The sequence below is a fragment of the Pezoporus occidentalis genome, unplaced genomic scaffold, assembly GCF_034315485.1.
Source record: "Pezoporus occidentalis ecotype Australia unplaced genomic scaffold, CSIRO_AGI_Poc_V1 ctg53, whole genome shotgun sequence".
Lineage (NCBI taxonomy): Eukaryota > Metazoa > Chordata > Aves > Psittaciformes > Psittacidae > Pezoporus > Pezoporus occidentalis.
The window spans coordinates 424,551-451,201 of NW_026915866.1; the positions used below are offsets into that span (position 1 = coordinate 424,551).

At 37.8% G+C, this 26,651-nt stretch overlaps 1 protein-coding gene and 1 non-coding gene across 3 annotated transcripts in view; one reads left to right on the plus strand and one right to left on the minus strand.

Annotated features, from left to right (window-relative positions):
* DCHS2 (dachsous cadherin-related 2) overlaps positions 1-23,128 on the plus strand; it is a 112,741-nt gene extending 89,613 nt beyond the window's left edge. For both annotated transcript variants that reach the window (XM_062637468.1, XM_062637467.1), the window contains exons 14-20: positions 3,934-4,044; positions 6,655-6,866; positions 8,324-8,475; positions 11,334-11,464; positions 12,927-13,213; positions 16,869-17,007; positions 19,469-23,128. In XM_062637468.1, coding sequence (XP_062493452.1) covers positions 3,934-4,044; positions 6,655-6,866; positions 8,324-8,475; positions 11,334-11,464; positions 12,927-13,213; positions 16,869-17,007; positions 19,469-22,095 — 3,659 coding nt within the window. In that variant the 3' untranslated portion in view covers positions 22,096-23,128. The remainder of the gene's footprint in view (positions 1-3,933; positions 4,045-6,654; positions 6,867-8,323; positions 8,476-11,333; positions 11,465-12,926; positions 13,214-16,868; positions 17,008-19,468) is intronic.
* Positions 14,641-14,742, minus strand: LOC134173548 (U6 spliceosomal RNA). Its single transcript, XR_009968291.1, has one exon. It is a non-coding gene; the product is annotated as a U6 spliceosomal RNA (small nuclear RNA).
* Positions 23,129-26,651: the final 3,523 nt, after the last annotated feature.

The window sequence follows — 26,651 nt, forward strand, 5'->3', positions numbered from 1 at the left end:
ATTTTCTGTCTTTTTTGATAAAATCCATTGAGAGTCAATTGTGGTGATGTCTGGAGCCCTCCATCCTAAATGTCCGGGAAGCAGAGAAAATAGGGTACTCCATAGGTGAGCTCCAGGCTCTCAATTTTGTCTCTCCCTTGCTGCAGCAGCTTATATGTTCAGAAAATATCCTGAGAACCTGTTTGTCAGGCTTCCTAGCAAAGTAAAGACAAGGTCCCGGGGTTTCAGTCTTTTCAGGAGAGATGTGATTAACCTGCATTAATCCTGCATTAAAATTTCCTTCTGGTTAAGGAAAAAATAGTAAGAGGAAAGATAGGTTTTGTTAGGTTTAAAGAAAGAAAATTAAAATCAGGGCTTTATGGCAATAGATAAACTGATCTGATCCTAAATTTTCCTAAGTGTAGATAAAATCTGAGGTCAGACTAGAAAAATCAACCCTGGAATTACAAAATGCCCCAAGAAGCTGTGGTATCAGAATGCCATAGTCACATGTTGTCCCATTCAATCTGTAGAGAATATAAATAATACCCAATTTAAGATGTTTTGATTAAAGAAAATTGAGCAAAGCTGCAGGGTAAACAAGAGGGTTTCATTCCCAAATATTAGTTTGTATATTTAATAAAAGTTTATTTGCTAAGAAGATCATACTTTTTAGAGTATACTCTAAAAAAATGCTTTTTAGAGTATGAGAGATTTTACTAAATACTAATAATTTTTGGCTGTTTTTTTTTAGTACTTTCTTATTTATATAAGCATAAATAAATATCAAATATTTTACATTTCAGGGGAAAAATTGTGATTATAATTAAAACTCTCACAGAAGTTAGCTTATAGAATATATGTGATCCTGGGACCCCTATAAATATGAATGGTACCAGTGTATTTAGTCCAGGGGAGATTTACATTGTGCACTGATTATTTGTAGACCTGGTATTAATAAATGTGAGTTTTCCTCCTAATTTTATTTTTCTACCTTAACTAATAGAATTAAAGTAGAAAGTTTATTTTTAAAATAATCAAAAATCTGAATAGTGTAATCAACAAAAGTCAGAGCCGAGGGTCCTTAGCCTTAATTTAGTCTGGACTCGTCAACTGGTCTTAATTTAGTCTGGACTTGTCAACTGCGTGAGTGCCTCAGGTACTGGTCCTTGTGGTCATATTTTTCTTTAAGTGTTTGACCTCCAAATTTGACCTTCAGAAAACCACATTCTTCTACTTTTTGTTTATTATTGAATATTTAATGTCTTTAAATATTATAAACTGCATTATAACAGGTACTTAGAAGCCAGTCAATAAATAATCAAGTCACTGCAGTCTCCAGAGGGTAAGAAACCTTTATTATTCTCCAAGCTTTTACTTGAACGGTCGTGTGCTTCATTGGAGACAAATTCACGAGTAAAACTTGTTAAGTCCTCTATTTTTTTTCTGTTAGATATCAAATATATAGCCTCTCTGTAAGTAATCTCTTACTGTTTGTGCAGTTAGCTTTTTCTTTCGTAAGCAATTAAGGGGTTTGAAGAAATAATGACAAGGATGAAAGGGGGTTAGATGGCAAAGGAGGAGGAAAGAGACTACCGTAATTGGTACTGAGGAGAGAAGGAAAACAATGATATAGTGATACATTAGCTCAGTTCCAGCGTATATGTTATGGCCTAACACCATGGCCAGTACTTGGCCAGGTAGGCAAATACTGTCTGTGCTGCCATGCTTCAGTTTCAAGCAGGCAAGCATAATGCAAAGGTTGGTGTGAGGCTATTTAAATCAGTTTGAGGTACTTTCAAATGCAGTTAGCTTGTCTGTAATTGAACTGAAAAAAGAAAACAACCAAAAAACCTAAATATAAACATTTTAAATCACTCTTCACTTCCTTTGATATTTTTAACTAATTCAGAAGTCAATTGCATAGTGTTTCAAGCCAGTTTTCATTCTTCTATGGTCCTGATCTCCCCCCTTCTTTGCACGAGCTTCAGTGTTGATCTCATACACATCATGCCATTTCTGTGCAGCCAGAAAGCTACTTTCCTCCTAATTTTATCCAAGCTAAGTGTTATTTTTTGTGACCTCTACTTCAAGCAGTCTTTGAATCATGTGTATTTGAAATTGCGAGCTTCATCAGATGGGTACTATCTTTTGTTATTTACCTGTATGGGACCTGTTTGTGTTACGATAGGTCACACAACAAACCTCCCAGTTGGGTCATATTTTTTTGACAATGAACTACAAAATTCACTATTTGAAGGAGTAATTTTCTGTGAAAAGTATCAGAAACGAGAAGTTTCTGCCAAAAAAAAATGTAAACAATTTTAACTATGTGAAAAATAGGAAACTTTAAGGATTAGGATTTGAAGACTTAGAGCAACAGTTTATTAACCTAAACCCTGAAAAACAGGATTTCAAGAAGAAATGATGCTGCTTCCTTTACTTCTGGTAGTTTTTGTTCTTAAACACGCAAACAAAGAAACAGAAATGCTGTTGAAAGCATTAGAAGATAAATAGTAATGTTTTTCAAAAGTTGAACTTTTTTCTTCAAGTCTGCTCTGAGGATGCTATGAATGATGGTGCTTGCAGGCTGTTGTAGTACTTCAAAGTTCCTTGGCAATGAAAATTCATCCTACAACTCCCTATTTTAGTTTCTAAAAAAAAAACCCAACAGTGCAGTCTTTACCCATTGTGTGGTTATTTTACTTCCAGAACTTTTTTATAAATATCTTACAATATACTGACTAGTACAGAAAATTGTGTCTGTTGAAAGTGGCAAGGTTTTGCTTTTGATAGATTTTGGGAGCAAGTGACAAACCACAAAACAAAACTTCCTGTGTTTAAAAATTAGTAACAATGCTTAAAAAAAAGGTAGCAGATAGATAGTTGTAACAGCAATGTTTCCTCTCTCTCATTTTTACACTAAAGATACATGTCTTTGCCTCTGACATCCAGGAGACTGAGTGTGAACAGCATGCCCTTTGTAATGTAATAAAATATCTAGTTATCTGTGATGCTGTTTGGAAGAGTTCAGGTTGCACAGTAGCCTCACTCCATCACAGTTATATGGAATCAATTACAGTTAAATTACATAATTAAAATCCATTAAAAGAAATTGCCATATATGCTAAAAAAGTTCGTAACTCACTTGAAAAGAATAATTATTTGGAAATCTTGATAATGGTTTTTAAACTTGATGCATTTTTGTTAAAACAAGATAATGTATTCGGTTCCCCATTTTTCCTCTAATCTCGTTTCAAACAGGATTTTTATTTCATGTCCCTTGTATTCTGTATTAAATTATTGCTCTTTTCATGGAATTTGGATTCTGCTAGAATTGACACATAATTATGCATGTAGTTTCATCTCTTGATTCCCTCTGTTAAAAGATGGCTAATTAAAAAATTAAAGAATATTTCATTTATAATATTGTTTAGGAATCCCAATAGAATTCAGATAAATGAGTGAAAATAAGCTTTTTATGGTGATTCAGGGGTATTATGCATTCCTATGCTGCACAAAAAAGAAGGGATTAGTTTTCTTAAAAGAATTAATGAAAAAGTGGGATTTAAGTGACCACAAATGGCATAACCTGAATAAAAGGAATACATAGGATCTCAGGTAAGTGGTAATTCATGTACTGTGAAAAAATAGGAAATCTTTGCAGTTCAGAGAAGTTAAAACTCGTCATTTTATTTGGACAGGTGATGAAATTACGATCTGATGAGTAATTTACTGGGCAAGGAGGGATAGGCAGTGCCTTGTCTATGAAGTTATAATGCTGTGAAACTCATAGAAGAGTTGTTGTTATTGTCTACTATTTTAATTCATGAAGTAGCATCTCACCTAATACACAGATGTTTGGCTGTGCACCTGCTATTAATCATAGTAATACAAAATTAGAATGAAACCTTCTAAAGTGGACATGATGAAAATGTTGCATTGCTTTCATAGGTACATCACTCCTAACCATAGAAGCATATGAACGCAAATTTACAGGAGAAAGCATAAAGTACAGCATCTTCAGTGACAAGGAAAACATATTTTCCATACACCCCATTACAGGTACATTTTTATAAATACATATTTTTCTTCAAGTGTCTGTGTGTAGCTTAATCTCTAAAATAGAGCAAGCTCCTACCACAAGAGCAGGGGGTACATGCCTTAAGAATATCACTCTCCTGTTACAATGAATAAATCATTAGTAAAACCAGGAATGTTTTACTGCAGATGAGACCTGTAGTAGTGTAAACTTGATGTGGAAAGAAGTTGAACACCAGTATACCTGTTTAAAACGCTCAGTTCTGATTAACTATTGATCACCAGGTGTTGGGAGTTGATAAACTATTGGTTTGTGACCCAAGGCCGAGATGCGGCTTTGTTTCTCATCATCAAGCTGCCCAAAAACTCAATAAACATAATCCTTCAAAACACTCTTAATGTAAGAAGCGTTAGACCCTTGTTGAGTTTAATGCTCTTTGTTTCAGGCAAACCTTGACAAGTCTGACAGTCAATTTTGTGCTTTCTTTTTTTGCAATTTTATTTGCGTTCTGCAGCAGATCTGCTTCACCTGCTCTTCAGTCAGGAAATTTGGATGGCAGGAGAGCAGGACATTCCCCGTGTGCATTTACATGCTCTTACCTAAGGCATGTAAGAGAGCATAGCTACTCTGGTTGCCTCTCAGCTCCTAAACATCTGCAACAAAAGAATTTGCCTTCTGAATAGCTGTAGTCTTTCTGAGATTGCATAGACAGTGCAAACAGTTTTCCTCAGAAATAGTATAAATAGTTGTACCCTTAACAGTTGTCTTTCTCCCTGGCTTCCTGGAGGCTTTAGTCTCTGATTATTCTGGTGTCTGCAGGTATCAAGTGGCTTTACTCCTGTAAACCTAGTATGTTTGATGCTGACGGACAGTTAAGATTGGTTTGGTTTGTTTAGAAGAAGGGAACTAAAAGTGCATACGCTTGATCTCAAAGTCTTTCTTTCATTGAAATGAAGATGTGCTTTAAGATTAATCTTAAAAGACTGAGATAAATTTGTCCTCAAGAAAGTGATTCTCAAATGGGATTTTCGTTTTTTTTTACCAAACCAGGCTGAAAAGTGGTTACATGGTGTATCTAAGAGTCTCAGAAGCGCTCTCTTCACAAACAATAGTGAAATTTCTACAGCAGTGAATGTCCTAAGTCTTCCTTTGAGAAATTTGAGCCACTGTGGTTTCTTCTGGTTTCTTTCTTTTGTTTTTCAGAAAATGTTAATTGAAGTGCAGCCTTTCAGGACATTTTAAAAGCAGTTCTTACCCTCAGCATTAATTATGACACCAATAGCTCTAGCCATTGTTTCTACAGCAGACATATTTTGAGCTATATTGATGCCATTTCTTTGTTATGTATTTTTGATACCCAAAGGTCTGCTCTACTTGTCTTTATAAGCACTGATGTTAATTAACTGCACTTTGGAGATTTTCTCCCATCCTAGGAGGATTCATGTATAAAGTATAGTAGGAAGTGATCTAAACACAAATTCTGCAAACCCCCTCAGTAGTCTGTCTAAGCAGTTGGAAAGGTTTTCATACTTATCTGAATGCTTGTTGAAATGATTTAAACTTAATAATTCTTAACCTAGTAATAGTAGACATAAGACAAAAACCCTATTCTTTAGATATTTGGAGGCTGCTACCCTGTTTCTTTTTTATGTGCACTTCTCTAGAATGAGCAACTCTGGTTCTTTCACTTGTTCCTCCTAGGTGGTGTACCTCAAACTTGGTTATTTGCTCCACTCTACACTATAGTCTTCCAGTTACTCTCTGTCATCTTGAAGTGTATTCCTTCTGTCACTGCCTACTTTACTTTTCCTGTATATAGAATACAGTAATTTTTAAGTGTTGTACTTAGGAGAGATAACCTGAGAGCTTTGAAATCTTTATGTTCAAGACGCAATTCTTGAACACTGGGCAGATCCATAAGCAATAGCCAATAATTGCTGCTTATCATAGAAAATAAAAACTAAAAAGCACTAGCTTGGAGAGGCACAGTAGATGAGTTCTTCTGCTATCACAACTTGGGATATAGATATTTATGGCATTATTTTTGAAAAATCTATGCAAACATGAATTTCAGTTCTAATGAAATTAACATACAAATAATTATGTTTGATGTTTAGATGTAATGATGAATTTTGAGTATATTACTATATTACCTAGAACATCAAAATAGTGACCATGGGTTTTCAAAGGCATTGCAGAAGTTGATACAGCTACTGCCCAGTTTGGATATAGATGGGGGGCTGGATGTGGCCACTCTCAGATGAAGGACAAGAAGCACTCAAGAGGCACAGCTGGCTCATTGTCACATGTCAAGAAGCACACATCATGCAGCCACTTTCTTCCTGTGTCTAGTCCTCTACAAGTAAATCAGCTTTGTTTTAGGAAATTGCCAATGTGGTAGTTGTTCAGCAAAAAATCCACTGTCCAAGACTTGTACAGTACTTAGCATGTGAGGGTGATGTTAGGTAGAAGAAGAACATGGTGGGAAGGGAGCTTGCTGGAATTTGATCATGTGTTCAGTAAAGGAGACCCTATATGTTAGGGACTTCATAACTGCATTTGTGCATGATTTTTCCTGAATACTTATATCACATCTCCCTTTTTTAATTCTATTTTTTGTTTTAATAAACCAGGTGAAATCACAGTAAAAGAGCCAAAGTTTCTTGATTATGAAGTTAAGAACAAAATACGTTTGTCAGTTTTGGCTGAAAATAGCTTAAACTCAGCACTCTGTGGAGTGACAGTTTTGATACAAGATGTGAATGACAATGTACCTAAATTTGAGCAAAGCTATTACAGAGCATCAGTATGGGAAGGCCAAAGTCCTAAAACAGACATCCTACAGGTAAGTGGAAATACACCTTCCCAAGCCCAGTGCCGTAGTTAAAAAGACGTTTGGTTGATCTATTCATGATTACAATCCTGTTAAGTCTGTTCTGGACCACTGTCTCTTAAAAACTGAAAGATGGATTCTTGGTGTTGCTACTACTTTGTTTAAATATCTAAAATAAATATTAAATGATTCTTTTTCTAGACCACATTTCAGATTTAAGTTGAAAGATAATTCTTTATATAATTCTTTATCTTCTTAATAGTTGTGCAGCTGGACTTGAAATACTTTTTTTTTGTTGTTGTGGGTTTTTTGGTTTTTGTTTTTTTTTTTGGTTTTTAATTTTCTGTTTCTCTCTTCAAGTAGTTGAAAAACACCATTCAAAGCCGTGGCTCTTGTTACAATATAAGGCTGGGTCTTGCATAAGGCATCTACTGAAAGGGCTATAGCAATAAAAAGAATACTTTCAACTCATCAGAATAGTAGAGTCAGCCCAAGTGTTCAATTTAAAACCTGATGCCTAAAGAGCAGCTTGTCTCAATTTAAATGTGTAAACATTTCTTCCTCTGAATGGATCTATTCTCCGAAAGTGTTTCCAGCTGGCCGTGTTAGAGCAAAAGAAGACATCAGTTGGACTAGAAGAACACATTATTTCCTCAGTTCATGTTCTTGCATTGCAAGTCAGGTCACAGTGAGGGTCATGTTAGGTACTAAAGATATTCCTCCTCTAGAGAATAAATAAATGGAAAGCTACAAATGCCTCCAGGGCAAAGTGATTAGAAACTGATGGACATTGTATTTAGAGAAACATATGTCCAGGAATGGAGAAAAATCACAAAGCAGTCAACACAGATGTGTAGTCAAAATTTTATGACAGAACACATTCTATTTCCTTTATTCAATCTGTCTTGTTGCCTCTGCTATGGTTTGGATCCTGTACTGATTATAATGCTTGTTCAGCAACCAGAAAAATGCAAAGACGGCTCTTCAAAGAGCCAGAGGAGTCTTTGAGAAACCTGTTCACTGTTGCTGAATGTTACTTATTCTGCTGGTTTTATAGCTTGCCTCTCCCCTTTTTGCATTTTCTGGTTTGTATTTTAAAAAGTAATCAATGAACTGTTCCATGAAAATTATCTGAAAACTTCATCTAATTATTTTATCCTTTTTCTGTTAGTATAGCAGTAATATGTTAAGGGCTTGTTAGTAATATAAGCAGTTTCCAATTATTACGTTCAACCCTAGTGCTTTGTGGAGTTGAATTTCAGATTACTCAGGGAAAGAATTTGTATGCTTCCTATAATGAGCAGATTTTTGTAACCTCACATGACACTCATGTTGGGGACCAGTATGATTATTTGCTTAAATCTGTGCAGTCAAAAATAACCAGAAATACATGACCTTAGTAAAGGGGGTTTATTTCTGAAATTGCATTCTGACATTTTGAATTAAGTTTCAGGTTTGCTCTCAAACAGGTATTTGCAACTGACCTTGACAGTGGGATGAATGGGGAAACTGAATACTCAATTTTATCTGGTAATGAAAATGCAGCATTTCTAATTGATTCAGCACGAGGGATTTTAGCAACTAATACAGTCCTAGATCATGAAAACACTTCATCTTACAGGTTTGTATGCAAGGTTCTTATGAAAATGTATTTTTTTTTGTTCATTTTGAGATTGCTCATGTTACATGTTTTATAGTTTTCTGTTGATATCTGTTGCCCACAAATCCTGTGTGCAAGCCAGACAGCATTGAGAACAGCACTGAAGCTGCTCATTTGTATGATGAATTCTTGCATACTTCTTAAATTTAGGGGAAGAAATAAAGTCTTGTTTAATCAATGGGAACACTTACTGATACAAGTGAGTGGGATGATTCACTATAGGAATGATCACAGTTCCTGGATTTTAGTTGATTAAGAATTGTACAGCTATTCCCTGTCTGTAATGTTTTTTTTAAGTATGTAAAGACACAGGGAAAACATTTAAACTGAATACAAGAAATAGACACACGTGTTCTGTTCTTTAATTAAAATATTGTTCCAACTTCCTTCACCATAATCTGATAAAGATGCTTCTGAAAGCTCTTTCCACCTAGAAGCTGTCTTGTACTAAGTATTAGGGGTTTTCCCGTTTCCAAGAAACTCTGAGTAAATATGATCAAGTGGACATGGCAATTTTTCTATACAGGTCATGCCATAATTGGAATTAGGAAGCAAATAAATCATGCCTTGAAGAGAAAATATGAGTATGTGGATTCATACTCATATTTTTATCTACTGCAATTTATATAAAAAGTAGATTTCTGTGTATGTGTCTTTTCTTTTCTTTCTTTCCATGTTGTTGTGGCATCAGTTAAAGTATTCACAAGGTTTCCTATCCTCTGGACCCACAAAGTTTTAAACATCCAATCGGAATTCTTAGGAACCAGAATACCTTTTCTAAAACCACATCAAAAAGCTCAACAGAATATGTTGGGTTTTTAATATCAGCGTAATTTGACAATAGTGTCCTAAAGGAAATACTTTGTTTTAACTTAATATACAGAACACTTCATTTGAAGTTTATTTCTTCAGTTTTTCACTGACTCAAAAGTGTCCATCCTGATTTTTAGTCATTTAAATAGTGTAATAAATTTTATTTGTAACCAGTACTTTAAAAGAATGCCTGCAATAAATCCTTCAAAGGAAGGATGTTTACTGTTGGTGAAACATTGGATATGTAAGCATAATAATTCTCCTATCTGTCTTTAACTGACTGCCTGATCTATTTCAGTGTTTAGGTTGAAATTCTAGCCTTTTAAATTGACAGTTTGTTCAAGGAATTCGAAGCTTTATGTTCCTTCTCTTTATTAATATGTTATTAATCTGTACATTGTTAGGTGAAATGTGAACAGCAACAGAAACTTTCAAAACCATTTTCCTGTTTAATTTCAAAATGTTACGAAACAAAAATGTTTCAAACTTGCAAGGAGTTGTTTATTTTATCTATAAATTGAACATTTTCATTTCCATAAGTTCTAAGTCCCTTATATAGGAGTTATAAGGAAAGTGTTGACAGAACCTTAATTTTAATGCCTTGGCTGAGATTTTTTTATGAGGTTTTTTTTCCCTTAGAACGTGATTTTTTTTTTAGTAAAATATTTCCATATGTATACTTTACCAATATTTATTCTATAAAAATTCACTTTCTATATGGAATTATGCATGGTTATTGTTTGAATACTAGCCTGCAATTTGAGTTATATGTTCAGTTGGCATCAGAAACTGTGAGGAAACACCAAACCGCAGCTAGTGTGATTCTGGAATGGAAGTGCTGCAATCCACTTAAGTAACCACCTTGGTATTCCGTATTGTCCTGTGAACATGTAAGAAGTAACATCTATTTGGCACTTTAAACAGAAACTGAATTAGAAGAAAGAAGGAGATACAAAGCATTCAGAATATTTGCAGAAAGACACAGAAAATATCATGCAACATACAGGCATTTGCTAGTACACAAAATACTTAATTAAGATGCCAAGCTCTGACTTGTATATCCTTTTGCATAGCTGGGTGGTTGGTTTTACGGTTTGTTTAGCCCACTTGTTGAGCTTCTTGAGCTAGATTTAATTTTGAATTCCCTTCTGGGTAATTTTTAATACTGAAGAGTGGTCTTCCAACAAATTCCTGCTTACACTAAACATTTGCTCTTTGCTGTTCAGAGGATAGTTCCCACAGAGAATAAGCATCCTTTTACCTAAATTTAGCAGTCATTACTAACCTTTTTTTTTTTTTTGCTCCACTGTTTGTGGAAATTTTAAGGTTGTTAAGAGAATCTACAACCCATCCTTATGCAGGTGTAAAATGGAAGTGTACAGGCAAACTCTCTCAATCTGACAGTGAGATTGTGGTCCCACTAAAATCAGTGAGAACTTTGCAAATGTCAAATGGTGTATGTATCCTGTTTTTTCACTTTATCACTTATATTTGTAATTTAAAAGGGGGACTATTCTGTGTCTCTGCAGATGTTTGGCTGAGTATTACTTTGTATGTTTTTATCTTACCCAATTTTCACATTCCTGTTGTCCCTTTGTAAACAATGAGGACAGTCAGGTTCCTCCAGAGGACAATTTAGTACTTAAGTTTTAATTCCTGCTCTGAATTACCATCTGGAGAAATATGTCTTATTTGAAAGTCTTGATAGCTTGTTTTATTTCATTTGGTATGAAATGGGGTGAAACGAATACAAATTAATACTTTCTCTTTTTTGTATTATTTTGTCACGGTCTTGCCATCTATAATCTCCTGGACATTTTTCCTGCAAGACAAAAAAAATAAAACTCCAGACAGTCAACGTCACAGAAAGATGGAATTGAAGAGCTGCAATGAGGGGCAGAAAGGGATAACCTTTTAGTTTGTAATTTTTCCCCTGCTTATAACATCAGTGGGTAATTCAGTGATTTCTGACCAGTAGTGAAAATTACTGCTTCCTATAATTGTAGGCTGGTTGTACAAGCTGCTGATAAAGGAAACCCCAGACTTTCTGCTACAACTATTGTGCAGATACAAGTATTGGATGTTAATGACAATGCTCCAGTTGTCCGACCACTAAGTGAAGTGGAGGTCCCAGAAGGTAAGTATGATAGTACAGCTAAGTTTTGTTAGGACTGGGAGTTCTCAGGTGATAGTGCTTTTGGTGATTGGTGTAACCAAGCAACTGTAGTAAAAAGCATAATGGATCATATTAATACCAAAATATCTGCTTTTGTTCTCAGAGGCATTATTCTTAATCTTCAGACATTGTGTTTAAGAATTGTTTGGAACAAAACCATAGGCAATTCAGAAAGAGGGAAACAAACTGCAAAATTATGTCTGTAATCTCTTCATTTTGGACTCCTGCATAGTATTCTTCAGATGTCTTCAGTTTCTGCTTTTCTCCAATAAAAATACTTGGTGTTAAACCCAGCATTGCTAGAAATTAGACATTTTAAACTTCATTGTCATGAAAGAAATAATTTCTGTAAATTTGAATGGAGTATAAAAATGTTCTATAGCTTGATCCAGTTGATGATCATAAAGAGGGGGACCTAGTACCTCCTGAGTTCCCACCTCATACATCTGGTATGTTGTGTGACAGTAGCTCAACATTTGCAGACCTTGAGTCTTAAGCCCAGTATTTTTAAATACAGGCATTATACCTGTGATGCATTAAGATACACCACAGAAATGCTATAAAGATTTAGGTGCTGAAATTCCAGTACTCCTGCTAACAAAAAACATCAAGGCTATCTTTCTATTGATACTTTTTTAGCCTTTCCTAAATTCAGCTGCCAATGATAATGACAAGTATGGAAGTCATGGGTGCACAGCAACTGAACCATTTGCTACTTATTCAGGTTTTTGTATTCTGTTTAAGAATACTTACTGTAGGACATTGCACAGCATGTGTTAGGCTTAACGTCCCAGGCATGCAAATGAGAAATGGTTCCGTTTCTGTTAGCTCCAGGGTTTTTTAGATGATCACTAATAAGTTCAGTTTGCAATCCCTGGTACTGTCAATTCGGCGCATGACAAAAGCTGTCTGTATCTAGTTTCTCAGCCAAGACTATACCTTGAGCTCCTAAAATTTTTGTGCCACATAGGTTTGCTGGAGATCTCATTTCTCTCTGGCAGCTTTCTCCTTTGGAAAAGCTCAAGAATTGCATCACTGGTTCTACACAGACCAGGAGACTCTGAGGCCCCAGTTAGATATTCTTGTGGAAGTTTGTAACACTGTTCAATAAATTAACATCACCTAAATGCTTGTGGAAGACCATGCAAGTGCCTGTTGCTGGTTATGTCTACACTGGATCTGCGGAAGTCTGAAGACCTGAGTTAAAATTGAGATAAAGTAGATGTATTTGAAGAAATCCACTGCTGTTTCCATAGTGTTTCTGGATATTGCTGTTACTCTAAAACACAAAGTCAAAATACACCAAAAGCTAATACACAAAGATTACATATATCTAAGATGCAATATTACAAAATTGGCAAAATCTTCAGAAACTGTAACATCATCTTTTAGCTATGACTTACTCTGAAAATTATTGTTTCAGATGCCCTACCTGGTTTTATAGTGACTCAGGTGTCAGCAAATGATGTGGACTCAAGCCCAGCACTTCAGTTTGGTTTTATTTATGATAATAGTCTTGGAATGAAATTTTCCATGGATCAACACACTGGTGTAATCAGAGTGGTGGAACCATTAGATTTTGAAGAAACTGCTGTGTATAAGCTGAGAATTATAGTTTCAGATTCTGTACATCAAACAGAAGCAGAACTTACCATCCTTGTTTTGGACGTCAATGATAACCCACCAGTGTTCACTCAGGATTCATATCAGGTGGGAACATGGCAAATGGACAACAAATATGTGATGTCTGTCTTTATATGATGATAAATAGTAGGAGTGCTTATATTTGTCTCATTTATGTTTGTCTTATAAACATTTGAACACTGAGAAGAAGGGTCTCTCCGAATTATTACTGAGCAGAAACAGAGCAGAGCTCTTCTGGGAAACTCCAGCCCCTTCCTGGGAATTCTGCTAAAAGGACTGAGGGAATTGTTCAGTTTTCATGTTTGTGGTTTCTGACTTCAGAAGAAAAGTGGTGTGTATGCTAGCTGTACTCCATTACCACTCATTCATTACTAGAAGTTACTAGAGACAATTCAAACCAGTTTGGGGAACAGGGTGCAGTGCTCAGAACTCCGTCTTCTGAGACAATGATAAACAAGTTAGTACATTTATTCTGGCCCCTTTACTATGTCATGAATTTCTGCCATTTCAGTTAGACGGCTCCACAGAGGTGTAGCAAATGTCCCTGTGGTAGATTATGCACATGTAGTTTGTAATATGTAACCCTGCCTCATCACAATGGCACTCATCCAGAGATTGAGGCATGTGAATTTTGACCTCCCCAACATTCCCTACTAGACTGAGAAGGGTACAAGGCTCAGCTTTTAGACTTCTGGACAAGCATTTGAAATGCTAGATTGTTGTAGAAGTTGTTGTCCAACAGTGTTTTGAAACAAATCTGGTTTAGTGACATGGACAACTATGGGCCACTAAGACAATTAAGGGAATTGCAGCATGAGTAGAATAAGAATAGGATAGAGTAGAATATAATAGAATATTTAGTTGGAAGGAACCTACAGCAATCTTCTAGTCCAACTGACTGACCAATTCACGGCTGACCAAAACTTAAAGCATGTTGTTAAGGTCATTGTCCAAATGCCTTTTAAACACTGACAGGCTTGGGGCATTGGCCACCTCTCTAGGAAGCCTATACCAGTGCTTGACCACCCTCTTGGTAAAGAAATGCTTCCTAATGTCTAGCCTCAGCTTCTCCTAGTGCAGCTTTGAACCATCCCCACGCGTCCTGTCAATGGATCGCAGGCAAAAGAGATTCAGCACCTCCCTCTCCATGTACCTTCCTCAGGAAGCTGTAGAGAGTGATGAGGTCACCCCTCACTCTCCTTGTCTCCAAACTAGACAAGCCCAAAGTCCTTAGTTGCTGCTCGTAGGACATGCCTTCCAGACTTTTCACCAGCTTCACATCCTTATACTGTGGGGCTCAGAACTGCACACAGTATTTAAGGCATAGGCCACACCAATACCGAATAGAGTAAGATAACCATGTCTGTTGACCAGCTGGTTATACTGTGTTTGATGCACCCCAGGGTACAGTTTGCCATCTTGGCTGCCAGGGCACAGTGCTGACTCATACTGAGCCTGCTGTCAACCAGCACCTCCAGATCCCTAAAAAAATAAAATATATGAAATGCTTCATGAATTTGGGTGTTGTCCTTGCACAGGAACCATGCTAATCTGTGTCATTTCAATTTTAGCATAGGTGCTGCCGAAGCAAGCATAATATCCTACAAAGCTCTGAAGGGTAGGCTGCTAAAAGGATTTTGCCCTGACTTCATCAGTCCTAAGGCTGTGGGGCTTGGGCTAAGTCCCAGCACATGTAACAGCTTGGAATTGTGGTTAGGGATGGGAGACAGACAAAATCTGGAGCTCCAGGTGAGGTTAGGCTCCATAGGAAATGTGAGGCTGCCAGAGGAGTTGTTTCCTTAGGACTTGTGTGGGGCTAAGCTGTGTGGCTTGGGCTCAGGACCAAGAGAATCTAGAACGTGGATAATTCAGCCTAGAAAATAGAAGGGTCATCTAAGATGATCTTACCAATGTGTGTAAATATTAGTGGGGGGAGTAAAGAAGACAGAGCCAGACTCTCCTGTGTGGTGTTCAGTGACGGGACAAGAGGCAGTGAGCACAAACTGACATACAGGATATTCTGTTCAAACATCTGGGAAAACTTTTATCTTTCCTTTGAGCTCTGACAGTGACTAAGCAGTGGTACAGGTTGCCCAGAGAGTTTGTGGATTCTCCATCCCTGGAGGTATTCAAAACTCAACTGTACATGGTCGTGGGCACCCTGCTATAGTGCCCCTGCTCTGAGTAAGGGCTGGAAAAGATGCTCTCCAGAGGTGCCTGTCAGCCTCAGCCGTTCTGCGATCGTGTGAACTGAGCTGTTTGCTTGACTCGGTGCTTTCTGTGTGTGGTAGATGTGCTCAGAGCCAAAAATATGAGGCACCACAGAAGTGGTGGATTTACTACTGCTTCATTTATAAATCTCAGACAGATTTAGTCAAGAAATAAGTCTAAACATTTGTCTTAGTAAAGAAATTTCAACCTCTGAGCATGTGAAGTCACAGCAGTTTAGTCACTTATCTAAGTATAGGGCAGACTGTAGGCACCTGTGAAACTTTCAGGTGCCTGAGTTGTCAGGATTTGTGTAAATTGCCCACTTAAACTCATAAGTCTAAGTTCTGGAAAAAAACAAAAAGAAGCACTATTATTGCTCAAGTGATTTTTAGACCTTGCCTTAAGTTTTCCACACCCCCATCTGTGTCTGATTTTGGAGAATAGTTTAGACAAGTACGTGCTTGTGCAAGTGCTAGGAATTTTTCTGTAGATCAGAGCAGTCATTACAGGCAGGATTATTAACTGATGCAAAACAGTGCAGCTCTATTGACCATGCTAACATAAACAGCTGAGCTTCTCTCCCCACAATCCTTATGTTTTGATGTGTTGCTTGCAGGGTAAGGTACACTGCTTCTTTTTGGTCGATGGTGCATATAATTCCCTATTCATCATCCTGTAATTTTTACCCTTTTATTGTCCTTTCAAGTGTTTTAATATTTATACTTTTCTATATAGTTTCATAGATGTTTATGGCTGTTATATGCATACACTCTCTCTGCTAAAATGATTTAAACTAACACTTGAAATTATGACAAAGGTAGCTGCTGAATCATACTGTTCATTTGAAACTGGATTTATAAGATGGAAGGAAACTTTGGACACAAAAGTACAGTATCTAGATTTCAAATAATGGACGCTCTTAAGAAGGGAAAGGATTTTGATGGTTTTCTACATTACATGAAGAGAAAAAGGGAGCATTTTGAAAAACTAAATTCTGGGAATAATCCAGTGATGTTTAAGTGCTATTATCTGCTGGAATTTTCAGGGTATGCATGTTGTTTTTTGTAATGGTCAATCATGTACTAGAGATGGTGACTGCAGACTGTATTCTGTGTACAACAATCAAGGTGATTCTACAAGTAGGGAGTAAAGCCAATTTTAGTTCCAGTCTATTGTAGGTATTCTTTCCATTAGCCCACTGTTGAAAAAAGAGATTCAGTGAGTCTCTGAACTTATTGTCATAATGAACTAGAACTAGATGGGTTTTACTGCTGGTTTTAGTTTACTATAAGATTTGGCTCTATTGTATGCACCATTTTCAATATCTCAACTCTTTAAAGTTTTGTCCCAGAAGAAAACAGGTGATTTTTTTTCCAAACCTGGGAACTATGTTTGGGTTTGTTTTTTAGTTTTCTCCTAATGAGATCCAAGTGAAGGAAAACACATTTTTTTTATGTTCAAAATCTTTTATTAAACTCTATCAAAACTGTAATTTTGCTTTATATGTCAGGTGAGCTTGCCAGAGCGCATTTCTATGGATGGCACTGTTCTGATAGTCTCTGCTGTGGATAGGGATTCGGAGCAAAATGGAGTGATTTCCTACAAAATCCTCTCTTCTACTGAGGGATTTTCCATTGACCACAAGAATGGTGAGTCTGTAAGCATGGTTTATTACTTCAGCTTTTTCAGTGTGAATTGAGCAGTCCTATTGTACGTCCTCATCAGTTTACAGTGATCACATGTGTTCTGGAAATCTTTGGAGGCAAAAGTCCACTATATGTTTTGTCTAAATCTGCCATTATCACTGAAGAACTGATTGCATTGAGGGCTGGAGTTCTCAGTTTGTCCCTGAACCATGCACAAGGCAAGCAGCCACAACATCCTATAGGTGCTATTCCTTTGGTGTGCTTTGATAGAAAAGTTACTGTATGTTTTGCATTGATTCATAATGTTTCAGCTCATGTATTATATTTAATTCAATTTAAGTTCATACTTCCTATTTTTTCAGTGTAAGTTGAACCTGTCATAATGGAGCTTCTCTACAGCTTAGTATTTTTTTAATATTGCATCTTTACAGAGCTTATGTTATCTTGTAATCTTGTAAATGGAATATAAAATTTTTCTAAATTGAGAACACTCTCTCCAAAGTACATAATTTTTTCTTCAGTGGTTACAAGATTTAGCAATTTGAATTTTCTGGCTTAATACCATAACATTCTGGGAGAAGGAAAAATGTGTGTCTCTTTATATGTATATGAACATAAGATTTTTGGGAATATCAGCCTCAGAGATTACTAGATGCTGCAAAAATTATGTGCAACTGTTGTTCAGTGAGCAAGTTCTTATCTCTTATTTGCTGTTCCTACGTGTTTACATGAGGTGAATTTTTGAATGCAGTGTTTGTTGGATGAGGGTAACTGCAAGCACTGAAATACAGATGTTTCACCCAGTTAAAACAGATTTCATTTTTACCCATTTTTTTTATTCTGTAGCCTGCCTTTATGTTTTGCGAGTGGCTGTTTTCCACTGGGATCAGAAAATTGTTGTCTCTGGTGCTTAGCTATACACAGTGAAGGGTGAAGTAGAAATAGATGGCTTATGAACGTAGAGTCATTGAATGGTTTGGGTTGGAAGGGACCTTTCAAGATCATCCAACCCCCATGTTCAGATAAATGATTTGAATGAAACATGTTTACGTAGCTTATTGGCAAACCTATCTAAATAACAAACAAGCCCATAAGGCTGTTACTGGGCTGCAAGTAAAACAGAACTAATGACCTTCAGTAATGAACTTGCACAGCATAGCTGCCTCTAGTAAGGAGCCTCTATTTCCTTAGCTTTGTTTACTTTTTTATTTTATGTATTTTGCATGTTCAGTCTGTTACTAGGAAGAGAAATTTTTGCTGGTCTAAATGCAGTATGTGTGTTTGATACTGCCTCATTATGGGTAGGCCTTGGCTTTACAGCATAGGCTAGGATTCGTAGAATCAGAATCATTGAATAGTTTGGGTTGGAAGGGACTTTTAAAGATCGCCTAGTGCAGCCCCCTGCAATGAGCAGGGACAACTTCAACTAGATCAGATTGCTCAGAGCCCCATCCAATCTAACCTTGAATCTTTCCAGGAATGGAACATTCACAACTTCTCTGGGCAACCTGTTCCACTGTTTCACCGCACTCATTGTAAAAGATTCCTTAGTTATATCTAGTATGAAACTACCCTCTTTTAGTTTAAAAACATTACCTCTTGTCCTATTGTACCATCTTGCTTGTAAGCCCGCTTCCATATTGAGAGGTTGCTATAAAGTCTCCCCAGAGCCTTCTCTTCTCCAGGCTGAACAGCTCCAGCTGTCTCAGCCTGACTTCATAGAAGAGGTGCTCCAGCCCTCTAATGATTTTTGTGGTCCTCATCTGGACCACATCCAATGAGTGTTTTCTGTGTTGAGGACTCTAGAGGTGGACACAGTATTCCAGTTGGGGTCTCACCAGAGTGGAGTAGAGAGGGAGAATCACCTTCCTTGACCTCATTTGGCCTGCTGGCCATGCTTCTCATGATGCAGCTTTCTGGGCTGTGAGTGCACATTGTCAGCTCATACCCATTTTTCATCCAGCAGTACCCCCAAGTCCTTCTCCACTGGGATGCTCTCAATCCCCCAGCCTAGATAGATACTGGGGGTTGTCCCAACCCATGTGCAGGACCTTGGGCTTGTTAACTTTCATAAGGTTCACATGGGCCTACTTTCATGTTTGTCTAGGTCCCTCTGGATGGCATCCTGTCCATTAGGAGTGTTAACTGCACCACACAGCTTTATGTCATCGGGAAACTTGCTGAGGTGCACCTGATCCCACTGTTTATGTCACTGATGATAATATTAAACAGTACTGGTCTCAATACAGACACCCTGGGGGACACCACTCATCACTGTTTTGTACCCAGACCTTGAGCCATTGACCCACTACTCTTTGGATGCAAGAGAATTACTTTGGGGTATGCAGACATTATAGTTGAGTCATTTTCAAGTACAATTAAATAGCTACAGCTTTTGGAATCACATTTACTTGCCTTAGAGAGTGTGAAGTGTTGGCTTTTATTAATTTTGTTTTATTTTCAGGTTCAGTGTTTGCTACGGGACCAGTGACACAACTGGAAAAGATTTCCATTATTCAGCTCCTGATAGAAGCCACAGATGGTGGCAGTCCGGCTCTGAGTGCAGTCACTTCTGTAGAAGTGCATGTAGAAGATGTAAATACCCATGCCCCTCAGTTCACACAGGTTCTGTACAATCTCAGTGTGAGTGAGAATGCCACAGTTGGAGAAAGTGTCCTCATGTTTTCAGTCATTGACAATGACTGGACACATGAAAACACGTATGTTGAATACTCTATTATTGATGGCAATGACAAGAATTTATTCACTGTGGAAACAAGTGTCATGGAGTCAGAAACATCCTACAGACTTGTTGGCAGTCTTGTTTTGATCAGTGTTCTTGACAGGGAAATGGCTTCTTCTCACCGTTTGGTCCTTCTTGCCTCTGATCATGGAACACCCTCCTTGAATTCAACTGCTATTGTGCTAATAACTGTCCTGGATGTTAATGATAATCCTCCAGTATTTAGCAGCCCAGAGTACCATATTCATGTCAAAGAAAGCATCTCTGTAGGTAGTCATGTCACTGAAGTCTCAGCAAATGACTGCGATGCAGGCACTAATGCAGAGGTCACTTACACTATCATCTCTGGAAATGACAGGGGACATTTTCGCTTAGATGGGAAAACAGGATCAGTGGATTTGATGAAAACGTTGGATTATGAGGATACCGTAAAATTCACTCTGATCATACAAGCCACAGATGGAGGAGCTGATGTAAAAAATGTGGCTTTTTCCGTTGTCCTTATTAGTGTCCTAGATGACAATGATTATGCCCCGCTGTTTTTGTTTCCCAGCCTGAGCTGCACTGTCAGTGAAAATCTGCCTACCTTTTCTTTTGTGTGCTCTGTTAATGCGCTGGATTTTGATAAAGGCTCCTATGGACACCTTACCTACTCCATCCAGTCATCATGTCTGGCTCATCGTGAAGCTCCTAGAGACCATGACATGTTCTTCATTGATCCTTTGACGGGAGATATTCATACAAAACAAATATTTGACTATGAAAGTAAGAATAGGTACTGTCTCATAATCCAAGCAAAAGACAAAGGTGACTCACTGGCTACTGTTACAGTTCAGGTGGATATTGAGGGGAGGGATGAATTTGACCCAGTGTTTACACAAGATCAGTATTTCTTTAATCTCCCTGAGAAGAATGAAGCAGGCCAGTTGCTTGGTAGAGTGACAGCATCGGACAGTGATGGTGGACTGGATGGAGTTGTTACTTACTCTCTGCTAAAAACTTCTCCATTCTTTTCAGTGAATAAAACCAGTGGTAATATTTATTTGACTCAGACTGTTCACAGGAAGAAAAATGGCAGCAAAAGGAATGATGATACCCTGGAATTGTTGGTAAGAGCTCATAGCCCCAAAACTGAGTCCAAGTTCACAGTATGCACTGTTTTGGTAAATGTTTCCAATTCTCCTCAAAGTTACCCGGTAGTGTCAGCATACAACCTAACCATTAGCATTTCAGCCTTCTTGATAGTGTTGCTACTGCTTGCAGTCAGTCTTTCTGCGCTTACTATGAGATGTAAGCAGAATGATCTGATGAACTCTTGCGTGAAAAAAGAAGCATCATGCTCCTCAGCTACTGATGTGAATTTAGCCAGCAAAGACAAGGACTGCCAGAAAATCCATAGTACCGAGAGCAGTATGCTTCCCATGGGTGCCATAGCAGAATGGCTGAGCCTAGCAGGAATTGGAGAGGAAAAGGATGATAATGTCCCCTGCAGGCATTCAGACTCCAGTGGCCATGGTTCTGCTGAAGGAGAAACAACAGAGGATGAGGAAATCAAACGGATCAATGAGCGTTCATGCAGAAAGAGTGACGGCTCAGCGGTGAGTGTGTGTGGCTCACGGGTACCAGATTCGGGGATCCCAAGAGAGTCTGATCAGCTCTCCTGTCAGTCTGGAGAAACAGATGTTGTGGCTAACACACAAAGCATGGAAAGCATGAAGGCCATTAAAAGAGGGGGCAGAGAAGAAGCCTGTGACACAGCCTATGCACATAAAATATCATCCCCAACATATAAGAAAATTGGAATAAAAGAGAAGGACATAATGACAGACCTCACAAGAGAGTATGTCTTAATGTCAGATAGGCAGGACTCTGGGTATGATTCATTTGCAACACTTGGCACCTGTGATGAGGATCCTGGATGTGGTTATAACTGGGATTATGTGCTCAGCTGGGAACCCAGATTTCAACATCTTGCTTCAGTGTTTAATGATATTTCAAAACTGAAAGATGAAGACATGTACACTCATAGCTTCCCTAATGAGAAGACATCTCTTGTTTTCCCACCTCCCTTGATAACATCAGTAGCTCAGCCTGGCATAAGGACAGTGCCACCACGAATGCCAAATATAGTATCAGGACAAGCGTTTAAAAAATACCCTCACACTCCCCTTCTCAGTAATCTTAGATACCCTCCACCAACCATGACTCCAAGTTTTTCTCCTTCTCTCTCTTTACTTACCATGCAGACACCTGCTGCTTCTCCAGTAATGTCCGATGGGAAAATTATAGGAATGTGTCTTATCAATCAAAGCCATGAACTGGCAACAGAGGAAGAAATTCAGGTCTAGATTATTAACTGACAGTAGATTATGGTATAAAAAAATAAGGCTTAAAATATATTTTGTTACTGTTAAAAAAGCAAAATATGCCTGTCAGAGCTATATCACCAGTATTATTTTTGTTTTCATGAGCTGAAAAGTTTAAAATACAAAATAGCTGCAAACTTGGTAACTATCCATCTTGTTCTTCCCAGAATTCATTGTGAGGCCATGAAGCTCCTCCTCTTTCAGCTCCAAAAACCTGTGGTAAATCATGCAGCCAGTTGCCTGATAATCAACTTGACCAATTTTACTGTTTTTCTTATAAAATATGTCAATAACAAGTAATAGTAGCAATTCTTTTCTGTGGAAAAACTTTATTAGCATGCTGGTGGGTTATGACCACCTCTGTGGTGGTACTAGAAGAAGGTACTAAAGGCATGTGTAAGTACAGCAGGTTTGGGGGTGGGCAAAGAATAAAGCAAGGATTCTTACTGAGCTCTTTCTTGAGTGTTTGCCCAGGCTTTCCACATCTTAGCCCCTGGGTCACAACAGCCTGTTCAGCTTGGTGCAGTTTCATCATCTGCCATGGCTCCCCAGTGGGTTTTCTAAGCTGTCTGTGCTGTGGAATCCTATTTAGCAGTTTCTGTGGACATTTTGTTTATCTCCTGGTGTAAAGCCAGCGAGTAATGTTTATCTGAATAATAATTATCACCCTTGGAAAACAGATCAAAGGTAAAAGCAACCATTTTCTCCATTACTAGATCTAAAATAGATACCTACTGTCAGTCCTATTACAGAAGTTGTCCTGGTCCCCAGGCATCTGTAAGAATAGGCAATGTTACAGTTCTGAAGGGCCTCTATGCCTCCACCCTTGGTTTTGGTCCTGGGCTGGGCATATCTCTGCAAGACCAGATAATCTGGCCTTTTTTGTTGTATGTATCATACATATGGCAGTTTGTGTATGTATGTATATCCAGACACATGCACATGCCTATACTGCTGTGTATGCTTGTATATTGTATCAGATCAATAAAATACACAGAAAATGCATCTAAAGTAACTCTTGTTTCTCTTCAGTGTATATTTAAAAGTCTTTTGCATCATGTGTATGAAAACTGGTCTGTAGGGAAGGGTCTAATTGTTGCCTGGGAACCTGTTATATGTTGGATGTGTACAGAGGTGTATATTATACAGGTCACAGCAGGTGGAGGAAAAGCATACTGTGCTGTTAGACTGAGTGATTCTGAGCTATCAGCATCATGTGTGCAGTGGCTTTTGTCTTTTCCTCAATCATGCATGTCAAGATTTGCAGCCTGTGGGCTCATAACCTGTCTTTGAATAAGGTCCTGTTTCTAAGGCTGCACCTGCACTATCCTATCATGTGTTAGGATCCATACTGCTCTGCCTAAGTGCTTCTTTTAAAGCTGACATTTGTTCTTTGTACTGCGTGGAGTATGAAACAAGACATAAGTTAGAAACTCTTCAGGACAGACAAATATTACTAAGAAAGGAGACAGTGTGATAAGTTTCATAGTCAGACAAAGCCCCATGACAGGAAGAGGAAAGCAAAGAGGAGGAGTCATTCTCAGTTTTTAATCTGAATGTGGAATATCAGTTTAAGGCCATTGTTTCAGAATGAATATTATTCTCCACCCATTAACATTATGCGATCTACAGCCTGTTTGGTTTTGACTTGCATGACTTGTAAAGTAATTTCTAATAGAATGAGAGGTGTTCTTTGTGGTGGCCAGTTCTGTGCAGTTACAGTTTCAGGAGGCACACGTGGCATACAGAACTAACTTTTCTATTTAGTCAACAATTTAGCTAATCTGATTTTAGTTTCAGGTGGTAATGGTCAAGTGGTAGCTCTTGCCCAGAGGAGCAATGATCCAAGCTGTCCTGAAAGGGGTCAACTTTCCAATGGGTGATTGGTGGAAGAATAAATGCTTTACACAAGAAAACTGTGTTTGGTCTTTCACAGTGATAGATATGAAGTGGCACTAGGGCCTCATTTCATGCATAGAATCTAGGCTAATGGATAAGTAACGTTTTCCTCACTAATATTGCTGTTGCAAATGAAATACTATTAGCATTAGAAGGCATTCAGTCATCACATTTAGGACAAGATTTGGAGCTCACCATGCTAATGTGTGCCCACTTCCCATAGCTCTGCTTGAAAAGTGAGAAAACCCTGTTTCTCTTTGTAACCTTTTTGCTACTTCAAATGCAGCTTGTTTTCAATGCCTTTTTGAAAATATTAGATATTATTTGCATTCTATTTATCAAACACATGACATAACCAATGCATACCTTGTGCTCCTTTTAAGTGTTACAGCAATCTTTTCCTTGTCTCTTATGTATTTGTTCATTCTGTATCAAATGAGAAAGAATGCTTAGAGAATATATTGTTATTTCATATATAGTCAAGCTTAAAAATGTGACCATTTAAACAAGTGTCTGCAATAAATCGTGTAGTTCTTTTAACCTTAATGTTTTTTTCCCTAAGTAAACAGTATAACTTCTATAATTTACCATGAGTTTAATATTAGCCTGCCTCGAAGAGGCTGTATTACTTTGCAATACTGCACACCAGTTTTAGCACTTTGGAGAAGGTACAGAACTTGTTAGTGGAAAATCATATTAAGCTCAAAATGCATAAGCTATAAAATAAAAGACAGTTGTCTCTTCTGGAATTTGGCTGCCTGCCTTCTGGATTTGCTTGTTGGCAGCCTTGAAAACACTGGTGTAAATCACTACCAAATGGATATAAAAATTCCATCTACCAGTAGTAATCATTAAATTGATGTTCAAGCAGATTCCTGTACAAAGAGGAAAAGCCTTCATATTTTTAGGGAATCCATAATTTACAGGTTATAAAAATATATATACTTATTTCCTAGAATGATACTAAAAATGCCAGTTCCCTACACAAGTCCATATTTAGTTTGTATTTTATCTTCATCTACAGTCAGGAATTGTTTGTTCCTAAAGAAGTTTTAGATAAAAATGAATCATCATTGCTAAGTTTATGGCACCACCAATTCCTATTATCATTTACGTTTGGTTGCCATCAATTCCTTGTGCTGTATCTCACTTGTTTTCTTTAACTGCATGTAGTTTCCTGAAGAACTATGTTTAACTCTTCTCTTTGAGACACCTATAGGCCTATAATGTTGCTAGATGATTGTGCCTGTATGGCCTTATACTTCTACACTTCATGGAGTCAAAGGTCAGTTGGCAATCCAGTTGGCCATTGTAGGTGTGCGCAGCCATTGGGATTAGACCTCCTCCCAGTGCGTGCTGGCTGCATTGCTCTTTGAAAACCACCCCCCCGAGGGTGAAGGACACAGAGGAATCCTTGCAGAGAGGGAACTGGCACTGGCTGGCTGAGAGTGAAGGGTGGTGTTCCTTAAAATCCTGTAAAAAAGCTGATTGGAATAGGAGACGGTTGCCACTTTGTAATTGAATATACTCTGGTGGGAGGTTTATATTTAGTGTTTGGCTTACTTTGCAAGTGAAATGGCTTTACAGCTTCTTGCTCTTAGTATCTGGCACAAAAGAATCAACTTACTATGGTGTTATGTGGCGTAGTTCCCTGTAGATGATCTGGTTGAAATAACTAAGGTGTTGCAGAATCAAATTGAGTATACTTTTGGGTGTTATACAGCTGTAGCTCTGCTAGCTGTTCACTAGCAAGTATGCAAAGCCTAATGTATATTCAATATGTATATGCATTTAGATGTTCAGATCTTGTAAGAGGAGCTGGAGTCTGGCATCCAGATCCTCTCTGTGACTCTGAAAATTCCATGATAAGTACATACAACATTTTTTAAAAGTTTGAGAAGAAGGAGGATCTAAAACTTACTTTAGCCCTGTACTTTACATTGGTGCTAGGGCTATTCCTCATAAAATGTCAGATGCTTTTCTTCTAAAATGGTAAAATGTAATAGAAAAGCATCTGTAAGGAATATAGAGAGGCATAAGGGTAGGGTAGAATTGCAAAACTGTTCTGTTTCTGACATATTTGAGTTACTTGAGCAATGTAGAAAATACCAAGTCCTTTAATTGGTGATGGTCATAAAAATAAAAATTGCTGCCTCATTATTGTATAAATGTTTGACTGACCCAAACAAGTCCTGTCCTGAATGAAGCATGGGATGCCAGACCACATGCCTGAAAATGCAGCTGTCATGGTAAAGGACCATCCACCATGGTATTCAAAACTTCAGTTGAAAATCTAATTATAATTACAAAACTCAAATTTCTTGAATATCCTATTCAAAAAAAAACAAAAAAGGATTGCCACACTACAAACTGCATTAAAACTGTCAGCCATGTCCATGTCACCGTATCTGCTTGAACATAATCTTATGTTTAACTTTCTTTTTAGAGTATTTAGCACAGTCCTGGCCACCTTCCCTAAAACTGCATGTTAATTGCCTATGAAAAGCTCTCAGAAGCTCAGGAAATGGATGTTGAACTGTTGATTGTGAGAGCTGGTCAACCAACAGTAGCTGTAATGTGAAGGTGGCATTTGCGAATGGATATGGCAGATGATGTCCACTCACTATCCCAACCTGGAG